The 20513-nt window shown below is 40.2% G+C and overlaps 4 protein-coding genes across 4 annotated transcripts in view; all 4 read right to left on the bottom strand.

Annotated features, from left to right (window-relative positions):
* The window catches only part of LOC101161365 (protocadherin alpha-C2), an 88116-nt gene extending 77397 nt beyond the window's left edge, over positions 1–10719 (bottom strand). The window contains exon 1 of the mRNA XM_023959165.1: positions 8145–10719. Within this exon, the coding sequence (XP_023814933.1) occupies positions 8145–10532 (2388 nt within the window). The 5' untranslated portion in view covers positions 10533–10719. The remainder of the gene's footprint in view (positions 1–8144) is intronic.
* On the bottom strand, positions 912–3566 carry LOC101170354 (protocadherin alpha-3-like). The gene has a single exon (XM_023959172.1). It carries the CDS (start codon positions 3319–3321, stop codon positions 928–930), a length of 2394 nt encoding a protein of 797 aa, XP_023814940.1. The 5' UTR covers positions 3322–3566; the 3' UTR covers positions 912–927.
* A 739-nt stretch (positions 10720–11458) lies between the features above and the next one.
* LOC111948004 (protocadherin alpha-2-like) lies at positions 11459–14743 on the bottom strand. Its single transcript, XM_023959170.1, has one exon. The coding sequence runs from the start codon at positions 14231–14233 to the stop codon at positions 11822–11824; it is 2412 nt and encodes an 803-aa protein (XP_023814938.1). The 5' UTR covers positions 14234–14743; the 3' UTR covers positions 11459–11821.
* A 598-nt stretch (positions 14744–15341) lies between these two features.
* LOC101170852 (protocadherin alpha-8-like) lies at positions 15342–18010 on the bottom strand. Its single transcript, XM_023959173.1, has one exon. The coding sequence runs from the start codon at positions 17733–17735 to the stop codon at positions 15342–15344; it is 2394 nt and encodes a 797-aa protein (XP_023814941.1). The 5' UTR covers positions 17736–18010.
* Between the last annotated feature and the right edge of the window lie 2503 nt (positions 18011–20513).

Raw genomic sequence — 20513 nt, forward strand, 5'->3', positions numbered from 1 at the left:
TGTGTGTGTGACCGTCAACAAACACCTACATTGATTAACACTAAATAAAATCTGTTATGCGCTGGCTTTTATATTCAACATTTTTCTTTTGGGTCATATACAAAGCCTATATAATCTAGCTTTTATCTTGCTAAAACTTGTTCAGTCACGTAATTCGGGCTTCATTTCCCCCGCACGTGAAAAAGACTCTATTTTGCTCAACTCGTTTTCGCAAATCTCTTTTTCCAATAATCATTCCCCACAGATTAGGCATCATTCCCACTGACAAATAGTAAACAAATAAATAAATAAAAATAAATCCGGCATTTAGGGGTGAGAGTGAAGTGAACATGCTGTGGTAAACCAAATTAAATTGTGTTTTAAGAAAAAAAAGGTTGTTGTAATTTAAATGTATTAATTCCCTTGTTTGTTTGTTATTGTGTTTGTTAGTTGGAACTGTCAAAAAAGAGAAAAAAATTGTCAATTGTACTTCTGCCTTTATTTCTTTCTTTTTAAAAGTCTGAAGAAACTACCGAACAACTAAGAGCTTCTACAGGTGGTCCTTTTTAATATTAATTTTGTCCCTGTTTGTTGTCTATTTAAAAAAAAAAGAGAGAGAAAAAATAAAATGAATAAAAGTCACGTACTTATATTTTTCTTAAATGAAATTTAAGTTTTGATAAATGGATTTTAACTATGATTACATTAAAGAAAAGAAAAACATTTCTAAGGAGCTAAAATCAGCACTAAGGACAGCTACGTATTTCCGTCACAAGGTTAAACTTATAGTTGATCTTAAGATCTAGCATAAATTTACAAAAAGAATGTATAGTTTTCTTATAAATTAAGAGCAAAAATATTAAAATACAACTTAGAACACGTTTTCATTTTTATTTTTTAAAGAGCGTATTGTTCTGTTTTATGGAAAAATATAATAAATTATAAAAGTTATGTTCTTACCTTCTCTGAGTTGGGTAAAGTCTGAGTTCTGGTAAAAGTGTCTGCTCCGTTTATACTGATCAGTTCTGCATCTACAGGAGGAAACGGTGCGGGGAAAACCACCACGTCACTCTTGAGTGTGTCCGAACTGAAACACACGTCGTACTGCTGAGTAGCTTTCGAGTAAGACCAGCTCCCGTCAGGGTGGGTGGTGATCATTGGAGCGCTGTACCTGCTGAAACTTCCGTCTGTCCTGTGGCATCTGACAGCCATCAGACTGATGAGACTCAGCAGAAAGATGACGAACACTGACACTATGGCGATCAGCAGGTACAGGTTCAAATCCGAGAAGCTGTCCTCCTTTAGAGGCACGTGTCTGAACGGAGTCTGCATGTCAGCGGTGCTTTCCAGCACCACCACCTCAATAGACAAAGTAGCTGACAGAGAAGGTTCTCCGTTATCAGAAACCAGCACCAGCAAGGGGTGACTTTTCAGGTCATTGTCGCTCATTCTCCTCTTAGTCCTGATCTCCCCGCTGCTGGTTCCAATCCTGAACAGGTTGTTTCCTTTGGGCTCAGACAGGTGATAAGAAAGCAGCGCATTGTATCCAGAGTCTGCGTCCACAGCCCTGATCTTTGCCACAAAGTATCCCGCTTCAGCAGAATATGGGATGTTCTCGCTGTTAACGGAGCCGTGCTCAGAGTAAGGAGCAAGAATGGAGGGACTGTTGTCATTTTCATCCAGAACAAAAACGTTCACAGTCACGTTGCTGCTGAGCGGAGGAACACCAGAGTCTGTGGCCTGAACTTTGAACTGGAATGTTTTTAGTTCCTCGTAGTCAAATGACTGAAGGCTGATTATTTCTCCTGTTTCTGAGTTGATATTTATCATTCTGGACAGCGGTGCATGTTTGTTATTATCGTTTACAAGTGAATAAGATATTCGAGCGTTTTCATTTTCATCAACATCAACTGCAGATATTCTTCTTAAAGCTGTTCTTTCTTTAGAGTTTTCTTTCACGTACAGATTGATGACGACTTCAGAAAACAAAGGGGCGTTGTCATTTACGTCAGTGATCCTAATAAACGTGGAGGCTGTGGTGAACAGAGAAGGTCTTCCTTTATCTGTGGCTTTCATTGTAATGTTGTAATTAGGAATTAGTTCCCTGTCTAAATGACCATCAACTATTAATGAATAATAATTTTTATAATTTGTCTCCAATTTAAAAGGAACCGAATTCATTATTTCACACGTGACTTCACCATTTTTACCTCCATCTTTGTCAAGCACTGAAACAAGAGCTATAGCTGTGCCAGTTTCAGCATCTTCCTTAACAGACGTGAGCAGTGCCGTGACTGTGATCTCGGGGGCATTATCGTTTAGATCCAGGACTTCCACGAGGACTTTACATTGTGCCGTTAAAGGAGGCTGGCCTTTGTCAGTGGCCTGAACGCGAATTTCAAAAGCAGGGCTTGTTTCAAAGTCAACAACTCCCTTCATTGTTATTGATCCTTTTTCAGGATCAATTTCAAAAGTTTCCAACACGTGGTCCTGATCTTTTGCATTAAGCAAATACACGATGTCTTTGTTTATTCCCTCATCAGCGTCAGTTGCTGTCACCGTCAGGACTGTTGTTCCAACTGAGGGATTTTCTGAAATTGTCGTTTTGTAAAGTGTTTTTGTAAAAATCGGAAAATTGTCATTAATATCCAAAACATGAATAAGAACTTCAGACGTTGCTGTCTTTACCGGTGTTCCTCCGTCTAGCGCTGTCAAAGTGAGCTTGATTAAGGCCTGTTTTTCTCGATCTAATGCTTTCTGAAGAACTAACTCAGCGGATACGCTTTTACCTTTGTGGACCGCTAAAGAAAAATATTCATTTTGTGTGAGTTTGTAGGTGTTAATTGCATTTTTCCCAATATCGGCATCATAAGCAGACAGCACGGGGAATGTGGCTCCAGGCAGCACGCTCTCAGCTATGTCGATAGTTTGTGATTTGGCACTAAACGACGGCGGGTTGTCATTAATATCGAGAATATTAACCTCAATACGATAGAGCTTTAGTGGATTATTGATCACGGCCTCTACGTTTAATGCGCATGTTGCAGCTTTTTCACACAGCTCCTCTCTGTCTATTCTTTCTATGACATGAAGGAGACCTGACTTTAAATTCACATCAAAATACTTTCGCTTTGATCCGCTCACGATCTGAAACATACGTGACTCCAAATCCTGCACATTGAGGTTCAAGTCCTTCGCAAGGTTTCCGACTGCAGTCCCCGAATTTACCTCCTCTTGCACGGAGTAAGAAAGCTGCCCAGACACCGCTACACAGCTATATTCCAGAACAAAAAGCACCAGATATATCCGAAAACAAATCATTTCACCCAGCAGATGATTCATTCCGTATACGAAGGTGGCAACAATTATATCCTGGAATGTAATTTAAAACAGACAAGAAATGGGTATATTGAAAAAAATCCGGAGCTGAACAAATCCATTCCACATCTAACTGCGTTTGAAACAAAGGCCGGACAAAGAATGCGACGCGTCTGACGTAGGAGTGGTTTTCACGTTTCAGAGACTTGCTGTCAGTTTCACGGTCTAGGCTGTCCCCTTATGGACGTTTTGAGGAAGTACAACTTTTTGATAGTACTCTGAATTCGACCCTACATTTATTATATTTTGAACAACGATGAAATCAGCTGTACAAGGACAAAAAAGGTTAAATAAATGCAGTGTTTTATTAGAAGTGGAGCGCAACTGCGTGCGGCAAATATTTCAGTACCACGGACAGAGTTTTACTGCAGCAGTGCGAGAAGGAAAAAAAGAGGAGAAAAAAATAAAGTAAGAAAAAAGTTAAAGGTTTAAAAAACATAGGTGATGTTATTTCATATTATTGCAGGCTCAATTTATTTTTAGATTAAATCAAACAAATATCTGTTGCTGTCTCAATAAACATTTAAAACCATAAATTGTTCATTTACTACCATGAGGGGTAAAGAGGTTTTTACACTTTTAGACTTCATGTCTCTTTTTTCTTTTTTCTGTTCATGTTTATGTTCAGGGGAAAATACTTTCACTATTTTACACTTCTTTTTAAATTCTGAAGGTAGTTGTATCTAACTAAAATATTTTATGTAGTTTTAAGTTAAACACGAAAATATATAAATTTAACAACAACAAAAAACCCGCATAAAAGCAGGGGTGCTCATTGCGTCGATTGGGATCAACCGGTCGATCTTTAAGGACTTGAGGGTAGATCGCAGGCCAGCAAAGATAAATGACAAAGAAGTACTTCTAAAAAAATCCACCAGCCAATCAAAATCCTCACCTAGAAGTACGGGACTTAATTGACATGCAGAACGGCCAATCAGACATCCTCTGATACATACGTCACTGCATGCGTGTTTAATTTCTCTGAGCTCAAATTCTGTCTGTCATCAGAAAGTTGCTTTCTGCCCCACGGCACCTCAAGTCCCCGGCTGAAGACCACTCTGGACAACCGGAGTGTTTATTGAAGCTGCCTCGCGTGTCTCCTCCTGGTATCGGTTCTGCAGTTCCCGCCCGCTAAATACGAGCTGATTAAGGAAGCAGTGTTTTTTTCCGTGGCACGCGCTTCATATGGAGCCAGCAGCGATTTAGAAATGCCATCCTCCCTGCATTGCATGGTTTACAACAGAGCATGACATCCGATAGTCCCTGCTTTCTGTCTTTGTAATAAAACGCCTCATCTGTTAATACAAAAGTATCTTTGTGTAATTTCCCTGTGTAGTTTTTAATCATCAGTACATAAACAATAATGTTCAAATACACATGTAACTAATTAACACAACTAACAAACATTTACTAATAGTATTAAATAGTATTTAATATACATTGCTAAATTATTTTAATGATAAAAAAACAACAACATACCCTCCCACCAGAAGAATTGTTAAATTACTAGTATGTTAAAACATCATCTTACCTTCTCTGAGTTGGGTAAAGTCTGAGTTCTGGTAAAAGTGTCGGCTCCGTTTATACTGATCAGTTCTGCATCTACAGGAGGAAACGGTGCGGGGAAAACCACCACGTCACTCTTGAGTGTGTCCGAACTGAAACACACGTCGTACTGCTGAGTAGCTTTCGAGTAAGACCAGCTCCCGTCAGGGTGGGTGGTGATCATTGGAGCACTGTATCTGCTGAAACTTCCGTCTGTCCTGTGGCATCTGACAGCCATCAGACTGATGAGACTCAGCAGAAAGATGACGGACACCGACACTATGGCGATCAGCAGGTACAGGTTCAAATCCGAGAAGCTGTCCTCCTTTAGAGGCACGTGTCTGAACGGAGTCTGCATGTCAGCGGTGCTTTCCAGCACCACCACCTCAATAGACACAGTAGCTGACAGAGAAGGTTCTCCGTTATCAGAAACCAGCACCAGCAAGGGGTGACTTTTCAGGTCATTGTCGCTCATTCTCCTCTTAGTCCTGATCTCCCCGCTGTTGGTTCCAATCCTGAACAGGTTGTTTCCTTTGGGCTCAGACAGGTGATAAGAAAGCAGCGCATTGTATCCAGAGTCTGCGTCCACAGCCCTGATCTTTGCCACAAAGTATCCTGCTTCAGCCAAATATGGGATGTTCTCACTGTTAACGGAGCCGTGCTCAGAGTAAGGAGCAAGAATGGAGGGACTGTTGTCATTTTCATCCAGAACAAAAACGTTCACAGTCACGTTGCTGCTGAGCGGAGGAACTCCGGAGTCTGTGGCCTGAACTTTGAACTGGAACGTTTTCAACTTCTCATAATCAAAAGTCTGGAGGCTTACTATTTCTCCCGTTTCTGATCGGATATTTATCATAGTGGACAGTGGCATTGAGTTACTGTTGGTATGTAAAAGTGAATAGGTCACCCGCCCATTTTGTTCGATGTCTGCATCAACTGCTGACACTGTTTTCAAAACGCTTCCTGATGGACTGTTTTCCTTCATAAATATGTTTATGATGTTTTCTGTAAACAGAGGTCTGTTGTCATTAATGTCTGACACTTGAACATGAATCACACTCGTGCTGGACAGAGGAGGTCTCCCCTCATCTGCAGCGGTGATGCTTATATTGTAATGAGGAGCAATCTCTCTGTCCAGCTCACCGTCCACTACTAACGAGTAGTAGTTTTTATAATTGTTTTCTAATTTAAAAGGGACGTCATTGGAGATTTTACACGTGACCATCCCATTTTTTCCGCTGTCTTTGTCAAACACGGACACGAGAGCGATGGCAGTACCAGTGCTCACGTCCTCTTTGACAGAGCTTAAAAGGGAAGTGACAGAAATTTCTGGAGCATTATCATTAACATCTACAACTTCTATTAATAATTTTGAATGAGAAGTCAGAGGAGAAGAAGCTCCGTCACTAGCTTGCACTCGAATCTCATAAACATTTTTTTCTTCAAAGTCAATGTTCTTTACATTCGTCACAGTTCCTGTTTTTGCATCAATGCTGAACAAATCCTTTTGTTTCTCCTGATCTATTTCAAGGAAAGAAAAAAACACTTGCGCGTTCTGACCTTCGTCTAAATCTGTAGCGTTTAATGTAATTATTGATGTTCCTATCTCAGCATTTTCGTACACTTTGGCTTTGTAAAGGTTTTGACTAAAAACTGGAGGGTTGTCGTTAACATCCAAAACGTTTATAGTTATTGTCATGCTGCCAGATCTTGCGGGCGTCCCTCCGTCTATGGCCGTTAGTATCAGAGGAATAAGCGACTTTTTTTCTCTGTCTAAAACTTTCTGCAACACTAACTCGGCAGTCACGCTTTCTCCTTTGTGTAATGAAAGAGAAAAATACTCATTTTGATTTATTTTATATGTATGTACTGAATTTTTACCTACATCTGCATCCTGTGCTCGTTTCAGAATAAATCTGGTCCCTGCTGCGGTGCTTTCTGTTATGTTAATCGTCTGCGAGCGGCTGAGAAATAGCGGAGAATTATCATTTATATCCAATATAGTAACTTCAATGCGATATAATTTTAAGGGATTATTTATTACCGCCTCCAAGCTAAGTGAACACGAGGACTCGTCTGCACAAAGCTCTTCTCGATCGATTTTCTCATTCACGTAGAAGGCACCAGTCTTTTGATTTACCTCAAAATACTTCCTCTTTGATCCAGCAACGATTTGAAACTCACGAGTTCCTAAATCCTGGACACTGATACTGAGGTCTTTAGCGATATTTCCGACAACGGTTCCAACATTTGTCTCCTCCGCAACAGAATAAGAGAGCTGAGCAACCACGGCTTTCCGACAACAATGCAGCAAAACAGCCATCAAATATATCCACAAAAAGCTCGTCCATCCCGATTTGCACATCTTTTGGAAAATAAAAATAAAAAGGTTTCCGAAGAATAAGAATCAAAGAATGACTTCTAGCTGATTATTCTGCATGCTGGGAATCTAACACCGGGCCGTTGTTTTGTGATTCCACCTCTCTTTGTCATAAAGCACATACGCGTCATCAGGCTGGATCTAGGAGGAGCCCCAACCTAACCCAGTCTAAATGTGGCGGTCTGCAGTGTCCTCGTGTGGACTTTCATCAGAACTTCATCTCACAAGAACCATAAAACCAGAAGGAAAATAGTTACCATCCGGACAACATCAAAATAGTTGAAATGTAAAAACACAAGATATGGAAACCATAGGACGTCATACAGCCCATAGTGGCGGCATTAGGAAGCTTAACTAAATCACACGCAAAACATTGGGAGAAACAAAAGGGTACTAGTAAATGAAATGCAGGAATGTTTAAAAAGGTTAGTTTTTGTCCTTGGATAACCTATGTTTGTATGTATGTTTTTAAAAGTATAAAGTAATTAAAAGGAGAAGGGGAAACTAATATGACGGAGATTACCGTGTAAAATATAATAAATAAAAATGTGACAGTTCGAAAATTAAATATTTAAAAGGTTATGATGTTACAATCTGTGCAATCAAACAATAGTTCTAGTGACAAAAGAGCAAGTATAATGAATAAAAACGAGAGAAAAAACGTGTTACTTAAGCCAATATGTAGAAAATACATTTTAAGAAAAACATTTCAATCTCATTTACAATGGACTGAGGATTTGGTAGATGCAACCCTTGATTCTTGATTTTTTTTTTTTTTTTTGGACAAAGGATTTTCGACAGAAAAAAAAAGAAGCTTTTAACTCGTTGTCTCAATGCTAAAAATCCTTGAAATTTATCTTACCTTGTCTGAGTTGGGTAAAGTCTGAGTTCTGGTAAAAGTGTCTGCTCCGTTTATACTGATCAGTTCTGCATCTACAGGAGGAAACGGTGCGGGGAAAACCACCACGTCACTCTTGAGTGTGTCCGAACTGAAACACACGTCGTACTGCTGAGTAGCTTTCGAGTAAGACCAGCTCCCGTCAGGGTGGGTGGTGATCATTGGAGCGCTGTATCTGCTGAAACTTCCGTCTGTCCTGTGGCATCTGACAGCCGTTAGACTGATGAGACTCAGCAGAAAGATGACGGACACCGACACTATGGCGATCAGCAGGTACAGGTTCAAATCCGAGAAGCTGTCCTCCTTTAGAGGCACGTGTCTGAACGGAGTCTGCATGTCAGCGGTGCTTTCCAGCACCACCACCTCAATAGACACAGTAGCTGACAGAGAAGGTTCCCCGTTATCAGAAACCAGCACCAGCAAGGGGTGACTTTTCAGGTCATTGTCGCTCATTCTCCTCTTAGTCCTGATCTCCCCGCTGCTGGTTCCAATCCTGAACAGGTTGTTTCCTTTGGGCTCAGACAGGTGATAAGAGAGCAGCGCATTGTATCCAGAGTCTGGGTCCACAGCCCTGATCTTTGCCACAAAGTATCCCGCTTCAGCAGGATATGGGATGTTCTCGCTGTTAACGGAGCCGTGCTCAGAGTAAGGAGCAAGAATGGAGGGACTGTTGTCATTTTCATCCAGAACAAAAACGTTCACAGTCACATTGCTGCTGAGCGGAGGAACACCAGAGTCTGTGGCCTGAACTTTGAACTGGAACGTTTTCAACTTCTCATAGTCAAAAGACTGAAGGCTGATTATTTCTCCCGTTTCTGAACGGATATTTATCATAGTGGACAGTGGCATTGAGTTAATGTTGGTATGTAAAAGTGAATAGGTCACCCGCCCATTTTGTTCGATGTCTGCATCAACTGCTGACACTGTTTTCAAAACGCTTCCTGATGGACTGTTTTCCTTCATAAATATGTTTACGATGTTTTCTGTGAACAGAGGTCTGTTGTCATTAATGTCTGACACTTGAACATGAATCACACTCGTGCTGGACAGAGGAGGTTTCCCCTCATCTGCAGCGGTGATGCTTATATTGTATTGAGGAGCAATCTCTCTGTCCAGCTCACCGTCCACCACTAACGAGTAGTAGTTTTTATAATTGTTTTCTAATTTAAAAGGGACGTCATTGGAGATTTTACACGTGACCATCCCGTTTTTTCCGCTGTCTTTGTCCAACACGGACACGAGAGCGATGGCAGTCCCAGTGCTCACGTCCTCTTTGACAGAGTTTAAAAGTGAAGTGACAGAAATTTCTGGAGCATTGTCATTAACATCTACAACTTCTATTAATAATTTAGCATCAGATGTCATTGGTGAGAGAGAATTATCACTGGCCTGCACCAGAATCTCAAAAGCACTGTCCTCTTCAAAGTCAATGTTCTTTATATTTGTAACAATACCAGTTTTTTCATCTATTTGAAAGATGTCAGCTTGTTTCCCTCGGCCCACTTCACTGAATGAGTATGAGACCTGTCCATTAAGCCCTGAATCTAAATCTGTTGCGTTTAATGTTATGATTGTTGTGCCTTTTTTAACATTCTCCTGCACACTGGCTTTATACAGTGATTGGCTAAAAACAGGAGCATTGTCATTGATGTCCAAAACATTCACTATTATATTCATTGTTCCAGATTTAGGGGGAGTTCCCCCGTCAATGGCAGTCAATGTTAGATGAATCAATGATTCATTTTCTCTGTCTAAAGATTTTTGAAGAACCAGTTCAGGGACCGTGTTCTCCCCCTTGTGCCTTACAAGAGAAAAATATTCATTCGGGCTCAGTTTATAGGCAGTCACCGAATTTCTTTCATAATCTGCATCTTCAGCTGAATGCAAACGAAACCTTTTCCCTGCTGATGTACTTTCACTAATGTTGATCCGTTGAGATTCACTTTGAAATACGGGAGAATGATCATTTACATCTAAGATCAAGATCTCAATGCGGTACAGTTTGAGAGGATTGTTAATCACGGCTTCTACAGTAATTGAACATTTCGCTTCATTGCCGCAGAGCTCCTCTCTGTCTATTTTCTCGCACACGTAAAGCGCACCAGTCTTTAGATTTACCTCAAAATACTTTCTCTTAGATCCCGCAACAATCTGGAACATGCGCGTCTGCAAATCCTGCACGTTTAGGTTTAAATCTTTGGCGACATTTCCAACAACAGTCCCCAGATTAGCCTCCTCTGGAACGGAATAAGACGGTTGAGCAGAAACCGCTTCCCAGAAAAAAACAAGCAGAGCGACGACATAAATCCACATAGCGCTCGATCTGTCCGGGAAAAGCATAATTCCATACATCCAGATTCCCTCATTGGAAGGAAAAAAAAAACAGAAAATGTTGGATCTTTTTAAGGAAATCAATACATTTGTAATCAAATCGGGAAGCCTCGTCACGACGTCTTCTGTTCTCCGTCTCCGTCTCTTTGTCTCAAACGAATGAGAAATAATATCCGCTCAGCCTGGGAAAAGCCGAGACCCACGAAAGCAGAATAAAATGTGATGGTCTACGACGTCCCTGTGTGGACGATAAGTAGAACTACACGGTACGGACAATTCTACCAATCACACAGTGTTTCTTGCCAGCTAAACCGTAAAATGTGTAAATTAGTATGCGCCTTTTAATTGTGAGAAAGTGTTTATTGATGTGTCTAGCCTGTTAAAAAAGTTTCGTATTAGAAAATATGTAAATCAATAACACAGTACTATTAAAGTGTAAAGAAGAATAAAACAGCAAGGTCTAAAACTCTATTAAAAAACAAACAAAAATAAACATACAAATTTGTTGGCGGCAACAAAAACTTCAAAATTCACGCTATTCACAAATACGTTGAACATTCTCTCGTAAACACTGTCCTTATTATTCTCCCTCATTATTAGATTGAGAGTCCATTTATTAATAAATTCACATGTGAAATAAACAAATGACTTATAATTGGCACTTAAATTAACAAAAACAAGTAAGACAACCAAAAAAAAAAAAAAAATGACCAGCACTAACGACTTGATATCACTTTTATTGCTAGTGAAGTTAAATGATTACTACCTCCAAATACATCTGTTGTACGTAATTCCTCATGATAAATGCAATGCGCGGTCGGTCAATGTAACTTAATCATGAATTCCTTACTAAAATCTAACCCAATGTAACCAGATTCAAACAGTCACACAAGTTTGACTTATTTTAATGTTTGCCAAATCTTAAACTAAAATGACATATTTCTATGTTTTTGCAAGTGTTTGTAGAAGTGACTGTAAAATCTTATTTAAATCATCCTATCATTAAATTTTCTTTGTTTAACGGAAGGGAATGTTAAAAAAAAAAAAAAAGCCAAAACGCCTGTTAATGTTAACATGATTTCAGCACCTTGGACAGCAAACAGTTGTTAGGGGGCTGACCTTTTGGGAGAAATAAGGCTTTCGTTCTAAGGACAAAGTAAAAAACAAATTAAGCATGATTAAAATTAAAAGAAATATTATTGCTTTCTATCGTAATAAAGATGTTGAGGTAAACTTGAACCAAAAAAATGCCTGAACATAAAAAGGGCAATGTTTGGTGAAAAGTCGTATTCTTATTGTTTTGAAACAAGTTATTCAAATGATGTTCTTACCTTCTCTGAGTTGGGTAAAGTCTGAGTTCTGGTAAAAGTGTCTGCTCCGTTTATACTGATCAGTTCTGCATCTACAGGAGGAAACGGTGCTGGGAAAACCACCACGTCACTCTTGAGTGTGTCCGAACTGAAACACACGTCGTACTGCTGAGTAGCTTTTGAGTAAGACCAGCTCCCGTCAGGGTGGGTGGTGATCATTGGAGCGCTGTATCTGCTGAAACTTCCGTCTGTCCTGTGGCATCTGACAGCCATCAGACTGATGAGACTCAGCAGAAAGATGACGGACACCGACACTATGGCGATCAGCAGGTACAGGTTCAAATCCGAGAAGCTGTCCTCCTTTAGAGGCACGTGTCTGAACGGAGTCTGCATGTCAGCGGTGCTTTCCAGCACCACCACCTCAATAGACACAGTAGCTGACAGAGAAGGTTCTCCGTTATCAGAAACCAGCACCAGCAAGGGGTGACTTTTCAGGTCATTGTCGCTCATTCTCCTCTTAGTCCTGATCTCCCCGCTGCTGGTTCCAATCCTGAACAGGTTGTTTCCTTTGGGCTCAGACAGGTGATAAGAAAGCAGTGCATTGTATCCAGAGTCTGGGTCCACAGCCCTGATCTTGGCAACAAAGTATCCCGCTTCAGCAGAATATGGGATGTTCTCGCTGTTAACGGAGCCGTGCTCAGAGTAAGGAGCAAGAATGGAGGGACTGTTGTCATTTTCATCCAGAACAAAAACGTTCACAGTCACGTTGCTGCTGAGCGGAGGAACTCCAGAGTCTGTGGCCTGGACTTTGAACTGGAATGTTTTCAAATTCTCATAGTCAAATGACTGAAGGCTGATTATTTCTCCTGTTTCTGACCGGATATTTATCATAGTGGACAGTGGCATTGAGTTAATGTTGGTATGTAAAAGTGAATAGGTCACCCGCCCATTTTGTTCAATGTCTGCATCAACTGCTGACACTGTTTTCAAAACGCTTCCTGATGGACTGTTTTCCTTCATAAATATGTTTACGATGTTTTCTGTGAACAGAGGTCTGTTGTCATTAATGTCTGACACTTGAACATGAATCACACTCGTGCTGGACAGAGGAGGTCTCCCTTCATCTGCAGCGGTGATGCTTATATTGTATTGAGGAGCAATCTCTCTGTCCAGCTCACCGTCCACTACTAACGAGTAGTAGTTTTTATAATTGTTTTCTAATTTAAAAGGGACGTCATTGGAGATTTTACATGTGACCATTCCATTTTTTCCGCTGTCTTTGTCAAACACGGACACGAGAGCGATGGCAGTACCAGTGCTCACGTCCTCTTTGACAGAGCTTAAAAGGGAAGTGACAGAAATTTCTGGAGCATTGTCATTAACATCTACAACTTCAATTAATAATTTTGAATGTGAAGTCAGAGGAGAAGAAGCTCCGTCACTGGCTTGCACTTGAATTTCAAAAGCGTTATTTTCCTCAAAGTCAATATTCTTTTTGTTTCTTACTGTGCCCGTTTTTTCATCTATTTCAAAAAGTTCTGTTTGCTTTTCTTGACCCACTTTACTGAATGAATATGAAACTTGTCCATTGGATCCTGCGTCTACATCAGTTGCATTTAATGTTATCAAAGATGTGCCAACTTTGACATTTTCTCTTACTGTCGCTTTATACAGCACTTGCGTAAAAACAGGGGGGTTATCATTTATGTCAAGAACGTTTACTAGGATCACCATTGTGCCCGATTTAGGAGGAGTTCCGTCATCTACAGCAGTTAGAGTGAGCTGAACCACTGATTGTTTTTCTCTGTCTAATGATTTTTTAAGTACAAGTTCGGGCGATACACTTCCTCCTTTGTGTGTTTCCAGAGAAAAATATTCATTTGGACTCAGTTTGTAGCTGTTGATTGCGTTTTTCCCGACGTCTGCGTCGTGAGCAGGATGGATGGGAAATTGTGCGCCATTTGCCGTGTTTTCACTAATGTTCATTGTTTGTAACTTGCTGAGAAATGATGGGGAATTATCATTTACATCTAAAATTGAGATTTCTATGCGGTACAGTTTGAGAGGATTATTAATCACCGCTTCTACAGTAATTGAACATTTGGCTTCATGGCCGCAGAGCTCCTCTCTGTCTATTCTCTTGCACACGTAAAGCGCACCGGTCTTTAGATTTACCTCAAAATACTTTTTCTTTGATCCCGCAACAATCTGGAACATGCGCGACTGCAAATCCTGCACGTTTAGGTTTAAATCTTTGGCCACATTTCCAACAAAAGTCCCCAGATTTGCTTCCTCTGAAACGGAGTAAGACAGCTGACCAGAAATCGCTTCCCAGAAACAACCAAGCAGAGCGACGACATAATAAATCCACAAAGCCCTCGATCTGTCCGGGAAAAGCATAATTCTATACATCCAGAATGAAAAAAAGAAACCGGTTTCCTTTAAAAACAAGAATCTATTGATTCAAACGTAGCACAAATAATCTCCGCCGAGTCTTTCTCGCTCCCTTTTTTCGTTTCTTTGTCTTGATCGCCTGAGAAATATTCATCCTGTGAATCTGGGAGGAGCTGCAGATTACGAGCAGCCAGCCCAAAGTGACGGTCTATAACGCCTCCATGTGGACACTAAAATAAACTAATTTTTATTTTTAAGAGAAATCACCTCACCGAAAACAGTTATACTGTTAAGATAGTCCCATTAAACTGGGATGCATACGAATATGATCCCGCACGAGACCACATGCTGCAATTTTGAAATGAGCGTACTCAATACCTTAGCTCACTCCTTCAATACGTCATCTGTTTGCTGCCCACATTCAGTTTGATGAATAGTCCAGCCAGTCTTGATTTCCTATCCCTGTTCTTTTTCTACTTCAAGTCTCCTGACTTGACTCCTGCATATGACCTGTTACATGCACGCTAACCTATTTAACAAAATCCTCAATTACACACTCTGAACACACAAAACCAAATTATTATTCAGTAGTGACTGTTGATCCTGACAATGCTCGTGTATATTAGGGACAAAACATATTTTAAGGAACATGGGAGACAAATAAAAAGTAAAAAAAACTTTAGATTATTTTTTGAATGCTATTTTTGTATTATTAACACAAATCTGAGCTCCATAAATTATTTATTGACTAAGCAACTTAAATCCTTATTACCAAATAGCAATTGGTGCATGCAAATTTTATATTAAATAATTATAGATTTGTAAACAGAAACATAAATGACAAATGCAAACTTGTTATAAATGTGGATAATGTAGAACAATGATCAGAAAAAAACGTTATTAAACCTCGTGCAAACACCATTTCAGCACCTTGGACAGTCTCAAATTTTCAGCACTTGGCTAAATTTTCAAAAAATGTTTCTTTTAACTAAAGAAAAATAAAACAGGATGAAAATAAAAAAAAATAATATATACAGTATAATTTTTAATTTTGTAAAATGATATCAAAATACAAAAACAAACTATTTTTTTAGTAAAGTAAGTTTTTATGGAAATTTAAGATGTGTTATAAAATATATGTTCTTACCTTCTCTGAGTTGGGTAAAGTCTGAGTTCTGGTAAAAGTGTCTGCTCCGTTTATACTGATCAGTTCTGCATCTACAGGAGGAAACGGTGCGGGGAAAACCACCATGTCACTCTTGAGTGTGTCTGAACTGAAACACACGTCGTACTGCTGAGTAGCTTTTGAGTAAGACCAGCTCCCGTCAGGGTGGGTGGTGATCATTGGAGCACTGTACCTGCTGAAACTTCCGTCTGTCCTGTGGCATCTGACAGCCATCAGACTGATGAGACTCAGCAGAAAGATGACGGACACCGACACTATGGCGATCAGCAGGTACAGGTTCAAATCCGAGAAGCTGTCCTCCTTTTGAGGTACGTGTCTGAACGGAGTCTGCATGTCAGCGGTGCTTTCCAGCACCACCACCTCAATAGACACAGTAGCTGACAGAGAAGGTTCTCCGTTATCAGAAACCAGCACCAGCAAGGGGTGACTTTTCAGGTCATTGTCGCTCATTCTCCTCTTAGTCCTGATCTCCCCGCTGCTGGTTCCAATCCTGAACAGGTTGTTTCCTTTGGCCTCAGACAGGTGATAAGAAAGCAGCGCATTGTATCCAGAGTCTGGGTCCACAGCCCTGATCTTTGCCACAAAGTATCCCGCTTCAGCAGAATATGGGATATTCTCACTGTTCACGGAGCCGTGCTCAGAGTAAGGAGCAAGAATGGAGGGACTGTTGTCATTTTCATCCAGAACAAAAACGTTCACAGTCACGTTGCTGCTGAGCGGAGGAACTCCAGAGTCTGTGGCCTGGACTTTGAACTGGAATGTTTTCAACTTCTCATAATCAAAAGACTTTATAGAAATGATTTCTCCCGTGTCTGAGTTGATGTTAACTTGAGATGGATTTTTATGATCGATTTGTATTAAAGAGTATTTAATCTGCCCATTTTCCTCAGTGTCAGTGTCATATGCAGTTACGGTTTTAAGAACTGCCCCCACTGCACTGTTCTCTTTAACATAAATATCTATTATAGAATTTTGAAAAAGTGGTGCGTTATCATTTACATCAGAAATTCGTATAGGCAGGACACTTGTGCTGGAAAGAGGCGGACTCCCTTTATCATGCGCGACAATAGTGACGTTATAAAACGACACGGTCTCCCTGTCCAGCTGTCCATTAACCGACAACGAGTAATGGTTTTTGTAGTTTGTTTCGAGTTTGAACGGGACTTCGCCTTTAACGTGGACCTCAACGTCACCGTTTTCTCCACCATCTTCATCAAGAACCGACACGAGCGCAACCACGGTGCCCGCTGCTGCGTCCTCTCTTACTGTGGCATGTAGTGACGTCACCGTGACTGTAGGAGGATTGTCATTTACGTCCACGACTTCCACCAGCACCTTGCAGTGGGCAGACATGGGGGGCTGGCCTTTGTCGCTGGCTTCCACGCGGATCTCAAACGCCTTTCTCTCCTCAAAGTCTATGTTGCCTTTGATTTTAATGACACCTGTTTCGATTTCGATTTCAAACGCATCCAGTATGTGATCCTGATCCCTGCTTCTTAGTGAATACATGACGTCACCGTTTGATCCCTCATCTGCGTCCGTCGCGTTCACAACAATTACGGTAGTGCCCAAAGGCGTGTTTTCGTAAACTTTTGTTTTATACAGGGAGTCACTGAAAATTGGAATATTGTCATTATTATCTAAGACGTTAATAACGAGCTGTGAGGTCCCAGTTTTTGCAGGAGTTCCCCCGTCCACTGCCGTTAGTGTCAGGGTTATGACCGGCTGCCTCTCTCTATCCAGCGCTCTCTGCAGCACTAACTCTGCAGACACACTGCCGCCTGCTTTGTGCACGGCCAAAGAAAAATGTTGGTTCTGACTTAATTTGTATGTATTGACGCCATTCTTCCCTACATCAGCATCAGCTGCTTCAGACAACGCGAACTTCACTCCGGGTAAAGTACTCTCTGCTATATATAAATGTTGCTGTTTGGATGAAAATAAAGGCGCGTTGTCGTTTACATCTACAATTTGTAGTTCAATCCGATATAGCTTCAAAGGGTTATTTATCACAGCTTCCAGACTGAGCTGGCATTTGAGCTGTTCTGAGCACAGCTCTTCTCTGTCTATTCTCTTAGCCACAAAGAGAATTCCAGTTTTAAGATTTACCTCAAACAATTTTTCCTTAGATCCAGCAACAATCTGAAACATGCGGGATTCCAAATCCTGTGGACTGAGGTTTAGATCCTTTGCGATATTCCCAACAGAAGTCCCTGGGTCTACCTCCTCAAAGACGGAATAAGAGAGCTGCCCAGCCACCATTTGGCAGCAACATTTCAGCAGAAAAATCCATAAATACATCCCAGAATTGTTCCTTTCAAAAGCAAAATTCATTTCCTTTCTAGAGTCAGAGATCAAATGATGCTCCAAATAATAAAAATGAAAAAAGCAAATACAATAAAAGCTTTAAGCTTGATGTATTATGTTAACGTGTTTCTTCCACCACCCTCTGTGTCTTTATAACAAAGAATGAGGAGATGTACTCCTAAAAAACAGGAGGAGCTTCATTTTATGAAGCAGCTGAGCTGCTGCTTATGATGGATCAACAGCGGCGCCGCGTGGAGAAATAAGGAAACTGCATTTATAATAATAGCATTATATATTAATATAATACATATCTTAGAAACATAATACATATAAATTAAAAATCTAAAAATAAATGGTAGAGATCACATCTAATTTTAAAGAGTGTGTTACAATGGAATGTAGCACCAAAGTGTGTGTGTGTGTGTGGGGGGGGGGGGCAGTAACACTTTAAAACAGCTATATTGACATTAACAATGTTTAAAGAAGTCAAAGACAAGTCCAAAATTCATTCATTTTTTTATATTTATTCATGACCTAAAGTAACAAAATGCCTTTCCCACAATGGGGTAAATTATAAATGCTTTAATCAATGTTGTTGGCTATAAGATGTTTAACCAATTTTTGTTCCCTGAGACATTTAAGCCTTAAATCTATTTTCTATCCATACTGTTCAGTTACTCTCTATTTAATTCAATTTCATCTTGGATTTTGGAAATGAAAGTCCTCAACTTTTCTTTTGTCATTCACAGACACACAGATCCAATCACTGAGTGGTTTAGTTTGGAGCATTTCATTCTATGTCCCAAGAGAGACAGCAGTCACATGATTACAAACATTCCCTTTATTATAATCCCAGAACTAAGCTTCAGCCTGAGAGGAAAAACAAATCTAACAGTGTAACAGTTCCATTCATCTGTAAGCTGTCAAATGCAGTAACAGAAATGACTCACAATTGATGATTAATGTGCTAATTTTGCTAATGTATATTAGCAATGTACCCTCCATGCAGGCATGCACACGCACACACACACAAATACACCACCTGGTCCTCCAAACCTTGATGACCTGCAGTGAAATCCACTGATTCGTGGATTTATAGGTCACACTATACAGCAGCCCTTTGGGATTTAATTCTGGATTATCTTTCTAATAAAGTAATATGTGTGGAGTTTGCATGTTCTCTATGTGCATGTGTGTTTTTTTTGTCACTCTGACTTCTTTCCAGATACTAAAACGATTTCATATCTGCTTTTACAGCTAAACAAAAGATAAGTGTTTGTATTTGCAGTAGCCTCTTTAATAGAAATATAAGTAGGCAAAGTGATTAGATGACCAAGAAATAGTTTATTGACAAATGAAAAATAGATTTATCTATCTCTTTGACCTGCTCTGTCCCTTTCACAAGGCTGTCACAGGGCTGCCAGAGCCTATACTGTTGCCAGCCTTTTGCAGTGTCACACAATCACACACCCATGCACACTCATAGTCACACCTAAATTTAGAGTAATCAATCAACAAATGAAGCATGTTTTGTACTGTGGGAGGAAGTCGGAGTACCCGGAGAACACACGCATGCACAAGGAACACATGTAAACTCCACACAGAAAGGTCCCAGGTGGGATTTGAACCAGGGCCTTCTCGCTGTGAGGCAAAAGCGCTAACCACTCCCCATCAGTGCATCCCCAAACGAAAACTAAATTAAATAATATGGAAATTTATATGTCTGCTTTATTTGACAAAAAAAAAATCAAGTCAGTCTTTATGGAATTATTATTTGCATGTCATGAATAAACCTTTAACACATCAAACAAATCTATCTTCCCTGAAACCATGATAAGTCAATGTTATTAATTATTAATTGTGAATTAATTGGTGTTTGTAAAAATAAATAATCTAAACTACACAATCAATCTAAAGTTAACCCAGATTTCCTTTCATTTAGTTGAGTTTACTGTTGTTGGAGAAGAAGAAAAAGCTTAGTGAGGAGAAACTGCAGGAAGTGTGCATGTCAGGATGAAAGTGGCTGAGTAGAGAAAAGCAGAAAGCTAGTTGCATGTGCAGAAGCAGCCAGCAGGGCACATTAGGCGTGGTCTTTGCATTTTTAAAAGGCTTTTTTCCCCATATTTAGTTTTCTGCATTCATCTTATCATGTTCTCATTTTTTAGTAGTGTTTTGGCACTGAAAATAGCATATATTCGTGCATGTTTTAGAAGGGCGTGTACGGTTCAAGAGAGAGTGAGTACACGGGGGGAGGGGAGATACGTGAACACCCTTCAAGGCTGATTCTCCTTTCTTTCTGTTTTTCTCCTTCCGCACTGCTCTTTCGTCTCCATAGCAACGTCACTTGCAGTAGCAGAAAAATGATGCACAGGCACAAATACATAAACACCCATTATCATGTCTGCAGACTGTGTAATGTCTATTTAGCATTTAAAATCAAAGTTATGTAAAACAATGCATCAATAAAAGATATTTGAAACCAAATTAAATTTTAGGTTATTGAATCTGATCAGATGTCAGTTACAGGCATCTAAAGACTCACACGTCTGTTCAGCAAAACAATTTATAGTTTACTGGATAGGGGAATATGCTGTCCTTCACTGCATGTGGATTAATCACAGTGAGAATGTAGAACTGTGACATCCACTATGACAGCAGTTCAGCTGTCAAACCCACTTTTTTCTGCTCTCACAACCCCCAAGAGAGTGTGACCTTTGCATTCTGCCATGCCAGACCCTCTGCACTCTGGTGAGCCTGTGCTATGAGGCTGTGCTGACGTGATTTGGATGACATTTCAGGTTTTTT

Source organism: Oryzias latipes, chromosome 10 (genome assembly GCF_002234675.1).
Source record: "Oryzias latipes chromosome 10, ASM223467v1".
NCBI classification, from domain to species: Eukaryota; Metazoa; Chordata; class Actinopteri; order Beloniformes; family Adrianichthyidae; genus Oryzias; species Oryzias latipes.

Coding starts and splice junctions, on each gene's coding strand:
- LOC101170852 (XM_023959173.1), bottom strand. CDS start 17,735: ATGAATTTTGCTTTTGAAAGGAACAATTCTGGGATGTATTTATGGATT.
- LOC101170354 (XM_023959172.1), bottom strand. CDS start 3,321: ATGAATCATCTGCTGGGTGAAATGATTTGTTTTCGGATATATCTGGTG.
- LOC111948004 (XM_023959170.1), bottom strand. CDS start 14,233: ATGTATAGAATTATGCTTTTCCCGGACAGATCGAGGGCTTTGTGGATT.